Here is a 9,008-nt window from a genome sequence, read left to right on the forward strand (position 1 = left end):
TGGTGGGGCCGACCCGTCAGCGGCACAGTTAATTTTAACCTAACCGTCGCCTACCTCGCGACGGAAGTTATTCGCGCGCAGTGACACACGGCGGCATCTTTGCCTTAATGGCGACGGAGGGGCGGGCGAGACGTCTCGCTCGGTGCCGCGCGGCCTCCACGCGTCGCCGGCGTTCGCACGCCACCGCCCGTTCCCGCGCGATCTTCCCCGCCTCTTCTCGCCCTCGTTCCGCGCTTTCTTCCCGACGCCGCCGTCTATAAAAGGTCTCCCGGCTCAACGGTAGTCACCACACCCCGCCGGCAACAAACACAGCCCTCGTCGCTCCACCGCCGTCTCCTCCACCACCGCAGCAATGGCGAACCGCCCGGCGCTGGTCAATTCCCTCCACCGCCATCCCCTCCACTTGCAGTCCCGGAAACGCAGGTCGACACCGACCCCTCGGCAGCGGCCCGGGAAGAGCGATGGCGTGCACACCGTCGGCCAGCCGGCGGGAGGCGATGCGAGCGACAGGCCCGCCGGCAGCCGGGAGGCGGCGTAGGCGGCGGATCCGGCGGCGTTCTGCGCCCATGGCCCCGCCGCCGGCGAGGCCGCGGCGGCAGCAGCGTGGCGGGAGTAGCGAGGACGCCACCGTTGTGGTGTCCGACGCCTCGACGAGACAGAGGCGCGACGGTGCGCCGTACCGGGCGGAGATGGAGCAGCGGTGGGCCGACGAGCGCCCGGCCGCCGCCGCGGTGAGCGGGATGCGCCGTACCGTGAACGGCGGGAGTCGATAGAGCGCCGGCGGCGGGAGTCGATCGAGCGCCGCGCAGCGAGCTCGGCAACGGAGGAGCGTCATCAGCCGGGAGGCGGCGCCGAGGGCGTTATGGGGGAGGCGGGCGGACGAGTTGGCGGCGGAGGACGCCGTGTTGGCGGCGGCGATGATGGAGGCGCCAACAGATGTGCAGGAGGAGGCGCCAATGGAGGAGGAGGAGGCCGAGGCGGAGGAGACCGAGGTGGAGGATGACGATGACGACGAGTTCGAGTGGTCCGACGACGACGGGCCGCACCCCCGACGAGACGGCCGATCAGCAATGCGCGCTCGTCGAGTCCTTCGAGTCGGAGAAGAAGCTCCAGGACGACGCCCGTGCCCGCGAAGAGGCGCAGATTCGTCGAGCCGTCGAGCTCTCCATCCAGGCGGCCCAGCAGGGGTGGGCGGAGGAGGACGCGCGGCGGGAGCGGCACCGTCTGGCCACCGCCAAACGCAAGGAGAGGAGGCGCGCGCAGCAGGAGCTGCGGCGTAGGGGAGGCGACGACGGGGCGGGGCCGTCGAACGCACCGCCAGGCGGTCAGTAGTCTAGGTTTAGATGAAATCTAGCCGTTTTCATTCAAACTTTGTAATATATAATCAACATTGAATGAAAACCTTTATTTTCGTGCACCAATATTCATTTGGGGGCGGCGTTTGGGGGACGCGGCTGGGGAGCGACGTCCCCCAAAGGCGGCACGAACAAAACACGTCCCCCAAACGCTCAATCCGGCACGGTTTGGGGAACGGTTTGGGGGACGCGACTGGAGATGCTCTTAGTTTTCGAATTGATTTCAAAATCAAGTTTGTGAGGATTTTTCGAGATTAGGTTATTTTCATCCTCTTCGTTGGTTCAGCCGTCTGCTCCACAAGAGAGACATTGCGCGAGAGTGGGCGGTTTGGATCTCGGGCTACACATAGCCCGTTTTTTAACCATTCAAAAAATGTTATTTTAAAGTTTTAAAAATATTTGACCAAAATTTATAGATGTAGAAAATAATGTACACTATCAATTTCAAAAAGTCTCAGCTCTTTTGGTCTGCACAAAAATGTCATAATATGGCATATAGAGTACCGAATTGTGTAAAAATTTAATCATCAAAATTATGTCAGATTTGGTCATTTCCGTTAATCTCATTATGAGTCATTTCGGGTTAAGATTATCTATGTTCATAGAAATACATCATTTTCTACATATATAATCTTGTAGCATTTTTAGAACTTTAAAATTGTGTTTTTAAATTTTGAAAAAGAAACCAAGCTTCATGTAACTCGAGCTCTAAAGTGAACGAAGAGCTCAAGCTACATGAGTTCCTTTCCCCCCAAAGGTCTACTCCATGGAGCAATGAAGAACCGACAACGAAGACGATCTATACTCAAATTCAAAACTTGGTTGATACTCGTGTTTTACTAACATAGATGTTCACAATATATACATACACTCATACATATAAACTCAACACACGCATACTCTATCCCTATAATCACTTCGAAGAGACTAAATCACAGACTTATCATACATATCTTAGAAGTGATGAATTACTTAAATGTCTCGCTAACGACAAGAACATACGCATCAAAGTGTCAAGATTTGATCCATGATAGGGTGAGTGTCATTGCCTAGCATCGACGGATCGGGCACCACTGCTCACAGATCTTGGGGCACTGACGAAAAAAATGATCTTGAGCGGACGGAATCCTCCAGCCCTTTAGGGAGAGGCGGAGATTGAGCGAGGCGGCGTGGGCGGGGGCGGCACGACGGCGACGTAGAGCGCGCCGTGTGGGTGCCTGGCAGCGGCGTGTGGGGAGCGACTGCGGGTGCGCTGCGTGCGGTCGGTGGCCATGGGAGAAGCGAGTGCGGAGGGATAAAATGGGAAAATCCAAAGATTACATAACGTAACAAAATTTGGTCGTGAAACCACCGACGTCTTACATTTTCACACGGAGGAAGTACTCCGTACTTGATAGTGTCGGAGACGCAACGATTCGATCCACTCCGAGGTCAGCAAAAGAAAGGAACACTACAGTCCGAACTTCGAAAGAAAAAAACTTCCCACACGTGACTTCTTAGGGCATGAGCAATGGTGGCATACACAACTAGCTGCTCCATGTTAAAAAGGTTGTCAGAAGCAACATGGTCAATTTTTTCTCTCCAATGGAAGCTACAACTTTAGTCAGAAAAAAGAGAGAAAGGACCCCACAAATATGACACTATGTATCCCTTTCTCTCTCCAAAAAGCATGCTTTTTAGGATTAAGATCCCACTTCTTGAAGAGGAGGCTGCCTCCTCATCCGAACCTACTTTGGACCACCCAAACCTAATTAAAGGTGTGAGACAGTAGCTCTAGGGCAGTGCATTGGGCATGCCCTTATCTCTGCCGGCTGCACGTGGGTCCCACATCCGCCGTACAAAAGGGGCCCCGTGGGCACCAGTTCCGATCACCGCCGCAGACAGAGGCACAGTCACACCGCCGCACATCCAGTCAGCCACCGCACTCCCGCGGCACAGATCCGATCCCCCTTTCCGGCGGCCATGGCCGGGCGCTTCGACCTCCAGGGCAGGCACGGCAAGTCCCGCGTCCGCGTCTCGCGCGTGTGGCGCCGCCCCGCCGCGGCTGGGGGCCACCTCTTCGTCGAGTGGAGCGTCGCCGTCAGCCTCGTCTCCGACTGCCTCCCCTCCTACACCTCCGACGACAACTCCGCCATCGTCGCCACCGATTCCATCAAGAACACCGTGCGTTCTCCCACCACTCTCTCCCCCGCGATTCTCACCCTCCGTGGTCTGGCTCTTGATGCGTTTACCTTTTTGCTCGATCAGGTGTATGTGAAGGCCAAGGAGTGCACGGAGGTGGTGTCCATGGAGGAATTCGCCGTCATCCTCGGAAGGCATTTCACGTCCCTGTACCCGCAGGTAAGGAATTCTCTCTGGTTCCGCCTCTGCTGCTAGGGGAAACGTGTGGGACTCTCTCATGGATACTTTTCGGGTGTTCCCTTTGTGCCTCGGCAGGTCTCGGAGGCGATGGTGACAATCGTGGAGCGCCCGTGGGAGCGCGTGGTCGTCGACGGGAAACCTCATTCGCATGGTGAGACCAGTTTCTCGCTTATTCTTCTTGTTTAATTTTGCCGTCGTGAGGAAGAGTGCATCTGGCCAACGATCGGTCTTGTTCTACAGCAGGGCAGAGATCAGCTGTTCTTGCACGAGTGGCTTTACTTAACAATACCAAAGTGCATTACAACCGTTCCAATGAGCAGCTGAGTAAAACAATGTGACACACGCCTCATACCACTGTGTTGTTTTAATGGTCAACGCCCCACCTGCGAGGAAATTATGAGACCTTCCAAAGTAATCCTGATCCCCCTCCTCTGTAGATCAGCACCATATAGGATGCATGTGCGTTCTATGCATTGATGTGAAAATGTTATAGTAATAAATATCATACAAGGAGTAGCCTGTTAAAGTAATAAAGATAGAAACAAGGGAGGTTATTAGATACAACAAGTTATTGGTAGCGCTTATCTATCAATGACTCGGCCATCGCCATAGACTATGTTGCCGAGGGAAACAAATATCATGTCGCTTTTGTCTTAATATGAGGAGGGGGCACAATGATCATCATGCATGTTTTTGGTCAAACTATAATTAACCGGAAGTCTGTTTAGTGTTTTCATCTTCAGCCTGCATAGAGAAAATGCACATTTTATTTTGAGTAGCGCAATTCACAACTTTGCAGGCCGATTTGTAGTCCCTCTTCCAACTATTAAACTGCATATATAATTATTATTACATTATTATTATTATGATTATTATTAGATGGCTGAGCCATATTGGACTCAACCTTTGGGTTAAATACTAGATCCACATTTATCCACTTTTCAGCATGCAATTACTGTTGGTAGGCCTGCCTACGCTAGAGCCTTTTATTTCTGTGCGTCAGCCCAAAATTAGCTTTCTTATGGTATTTTTCCAATATTTCACATTTCCGTCATTTTGACTGCAAGTTGGATAGTGCAGGGAAGATAGTACCCTTTATGTCTTCCATTATCCTCTTAAGCATACCTTCCTAGTATTATACACTGGTAGTCAAAAAAGAAGGATTATGAAAATCAGAAAGTTTCTTTTCAACTGCTTAAAGATAACTCTTTGTTTTGACTTATAAGTTTCCTGCTGAATGGCTTTGATTGTGGTCTGATAACTTATATATTGAGCATTTTTTCAGGATTCAAACTTGGTTCTGAAAAGCACAGCACAGAGGTCACTGTGAAGAAATCTGGAGGCCTGCTTATAAACTCTGGGATACAAGGGTACTCTCTGCTAAAGACAACTCAGGTGTTTATCTAACTTATTTCCTCAGGCCACTGTTCTGCCACCATCCCCAATGAAATGAACTCCACCATATTTTCCTTAATCTGTGGTTGATAGCAGTGTGATAGTTGTACTTCATTTCAGTGTGGTCACTGGGAGCGCATAGTTGCGTAAGTTATGGATTCTGATATAAAAAAGATTTCTAGGAGATCATTAGTTAGGAAGATACATGTGGCTGTAGCAGAAGTTACCTTTTTAGTGGTTGTGCATGGGTTGTGACTTGTGAGTCAGTCATTGTAGAAGACCGTTCAAACATGAATGGACTTGTAGGCCGCAGCTATGTCAAGATTTGGGGATCATCTTATGCAACATGTCAGCAAGCTGGCACTTAGGGTATGTTTGGTTTTGAGCCAACAATGGCCTTACCAAAAAATTTGTGCGCCTTGCCCTTTGGTTCCTGTTTGGTTGGCCTCCAAATTTTGTACGCCCGTGCACTTTTAGCTAGCTCAGCCCAAGCCGAGGAACACAGTTCATTTTTTCGCCAATTCATGGGCAACCCAGGGGCGGCGGATTCCTTCGCCAATAATTTGGTGACGCCAGGATTTGGTCGAGCTGGTGCAGGCTTGCCCTTAGTTAGCTCAAGTGTTGCCGAGGCAAAATAATTTAACTATTTAAGTTCCAGTAAAGTATAAAAAAATGTAAAAACAACTGAAGCAGAATTAGTTTACTTTGAAATATGAGGCAGTTGCAAGTCATAAATGATTAATTCTCACTACCTTGTCTATCTCAGTCTGGATTTGAAGGATTTGTTAGGGACCGCTACACGCTTCTACCTGAAACAAGAGAGAGAATTGTAGCAACAGAAGTAACTGCTTGGTGGAGGTTTGGCTCTCCTACCATCTTCCTGGGAATTTCTCTTTTTTACATCTGCTGATAGTTATTCAACCCCTTTTATTATTTCCAGTAGTAATTTGTGGCATTCTCTTTTAATTATCTATATCCAGGTATCCATTCGAGCATGTTTCCCAGCTTCCATCAAAACCGTTTTGCTTCACGCAAAGATACCAGGATCTAAAGAAAGTTCTGGCAGACACATTCTTTGGTCCTCCTGATGTTGGAGTATATAGTCCGTCGGTGCAGAATACATTATACCTCATGGGCAGAGAAGTTCTTACCAGGTTTGCAACTTTGGGATTTGGCAAGTAACTTGTTATCTGCTGTAGCTTTTTGTTCAGCCATATTTTGCCCCTACTTATACGTAGGCACTGAGTATGTCATGTCGATTCCCAGGTTTCCAGACATAGCATCGATTCAGCTTAGGATGCCAAACCTCCACTTTCTTCCTGTGAACCTATCAGGGAAAGAAAATCCAGGATTGGTGAAGGTGAGAAAAGTGGTTAGCACATTTGTGTTTGTTCTGTTTGCCTTCCTGCTGTAGTATTCTGATGGCTTATGTTAGGTTTCAGAATCATGTGTATTAGCAATTGTAGTTTAAAAACATTCCTGAGGTCCTATTTCTATTTTCTTCGTGTCCGATATTGCAATTTTAGTTTAGTTATCCCAGAACTCTCGTGTCATACCCACTTTAACTGAATTGTTTCAACGTGCAGTTTGCTGATGATGTGTACATGCCGACTGATGAACCACATGGAACCATTGAAGCAACGTTGACCCGTGCCAACTCAAAGCTGTGATTTCTTTGCGAAAAAAGCAGCAATTTCAATCAGGGCTAATAGCCAGGTTTATGATTCGGTTTTGTTTCTACAAGATCAAAAATCACCAATAAACGAAGTGATACGTAAGGAAAAGAGCAAGCACGAACCCTTGAGAAAGGGAAAATGGTGTAAACTTTGCACACGACTTGTACATGGCCAGCTAGAGCTTCCACTATTGTAAATTACATATACTGTTGCTGAAAAATACCCTGAAATAAACGTTCTTAAGTCTTGACCACGTGATGCCTCATCAATATTCGTAGAAGCAAATCCTGCCGTAGATAAAAGGTATTGATTATTTGGTTAAACTTTTAAAAAAAGCTGAACTTGGCAAAAAGGAGCTTTAAAACCTGTAATATCCTTCTGGACTGCATACTGGCAAACTGCCTCATCTAGATTCTTATAGCATCTCCACCGGCGTGGTGGCGGTCCCGATAGCATTTTGAGAGCCGGGAGCGAAAATGGGCTTGCACCGGCGCGCCCAAACGGCACTGGCGATTTTTCAAGCCCAATAGAAGCGCCGGCAACCTCATACCGGCCCTTCGCCAAGGGCGCGCCAGCGCCTCGCGATGCTGAAAATTTTGGGTGTTGGGAGCCGCCTGCCAGCCACACAACGGCAAAATATACATCTTCTCCCCAAAACCCCGTCCTCTCCGCCGCTCATTTCTTCCGCCAGCCGCTCCATCTCCCATCCAGCCTCCAACGCGAAAAACCCTCGCCGTCGCGCCATGCAGCCGAAGAGAAAGGCTCCGGTGAAGGCAGCGAAGCCGCCGCCGAAGACGCGCACCGTCGCGCCGAAGGAGAAGCCGGCGACCATGTCGCAGGAGGAGTGGGACAGGGAGATCGAACGCCGCTCCTGCATCACGGCCGACCGCAGGAGGCGCCGCGTCGCCGCCTCTGACGCAGCGAAAGCGGCGGCCTCTGCGGAAGCGTGTCTGAGCTTGGGCGGCGGCCTCAACAGCATCTCGAGCTCCCCGTCGTCGCCGGGTTACTACGCGGGGTACACGGCGGACGCGCCGTCGATCTCGCAGATGCGGCTATCGCAGATGGACGGCCGCGCCCGCTACTCCCCTGAGTGCGGGGACAACGACATGACCGTCGACAACAACGCGCCGTTCTCGCCGGATTCAGCGGCTCGGGGCAGCGGCGCCTTTCCCCGACCTGAACTCGTCGCCTGACCTGCACCGCACCGAGGGCCACGTGACAGACGGCACCGGCCTTCCCCGCCACCTCTTCGCCGACGACGGCAGGCACACCCACCAGGTGTTCGGCAGCGCGTCCGGCGTGTCCATGGGCGAGGACGATGTGTGTTTCCTTACTTTTCATGTGTTGTGTGCATTGTAGACACCGGCCGCGACTGAAAGTTTGTTACTTTATGCCTAGATTGCCGGCAGGGAGGAGATCCTGAACGTCATCATACGCGGCCATGCCTACGAACCCCCCGTCGACGACTATGAAGAAGAGGCCGACGAGGACGAAGGTGAGGAGGAAGTCCAGGAGGAGCTAATCGACGCCGACACCGGCGTGACCACGACCACGACCACGACGCGCAAGCGTTCGACCGGCACTTGTGGCCCGAGGTGGAGGTCCTTGGAGGATGAATGCCTCATCGAGGCGTGGAAGCAAGTGAGCTTTTGCCCCATCACCGGCGCAAACCAAACCGGGGGCAAGTACTACAAGCGCATTCTCGATTGCTTCAACGAGAAGAAGAACTATGGTGATTACGCCACCATAGAGATGAACCGGAACGAGGGCGCCCTCTCTCACCGTTGGAACTTGACCAAGGGGCCGTGTAGCAAGTTCCATGGCTACTATGAGAAGATTAAGAATCGGAAGGAGAGCGGCAAGACGATGGTGGATCGGGTATGATCTACGCCTATCTTATTTGATGATCCATGTTGTTACATATGAATTGATGATCCATGTTGTTACATATGAATTGATGATCCTTGTTGTTACATATGAAATGATGATCCATGTTGTTACATATGAATTGATGAACCATCTTGTTATGCATCATATATTGTTAGATGCTCCATGCTCTCGAAATGTATAAGCACCAACACGAGGACAAAGACTTCCCCTTCATGCATTGCTACAACAAGCTCCAAGGTTGCAAGAAATGGGACGACCTCCTCCACACTATATTGAAGGACGGGGAAGATGGGCCGGTCGATCCAGCCGGCGCCTCCACCGGACGCCCCAT

The 9,008-nt window shown here is 50.9% G+C and overlaps 1 protein-coding gene across 1 annotated transcript; it reads left to right on the forward strand.

Annotated features, from left to right (window-relative positions):
* Positions 1-3,302: 3,302 nt before the first annotated feature.
* LOC124661048 (uricase-like) lies at positions 3,303-7,040 on the forward strand. Its single transcript, XM_047198907.1, has 8 exons — positions 3,303-3,518; positions 3,603-3,695; positions 3,792-3,867; positions 5,002-5,111; positions 5,878-5,969; positions 6,092-6,265; positions 6,378-6,471; positions 6,698-7,040. The coding sequence occupies exons 1-8, from the start codon at positions 3,318-3,320 to the stop codon at positions 6,779-6,781; spliced, it is 924 nt and encodes a 307-aa protein (XP_047054863.1). The 5' UTR covers positions 3,303-3,317; the 3' UTR covers positions 6,782-7,040.
* Positions 7,041-9,008: the final 1,968 nt, after the last annotated feature.

This window comes from Lolium rigidum, chromosome 6, assembly GCF_022539505.1.
Source record: "Lolium rigidum isolate FL_2022 chromosome 6, APGP_CSIRO_Lrig_0.1, whole genome shotgun sequence".
NCBI classification, from domain to species: Eukaryota; Viridiplantae; Streptophyta; class Magnoliopsida; order Poales; family Poaceae; genus Lolium; species Lolium rigidum.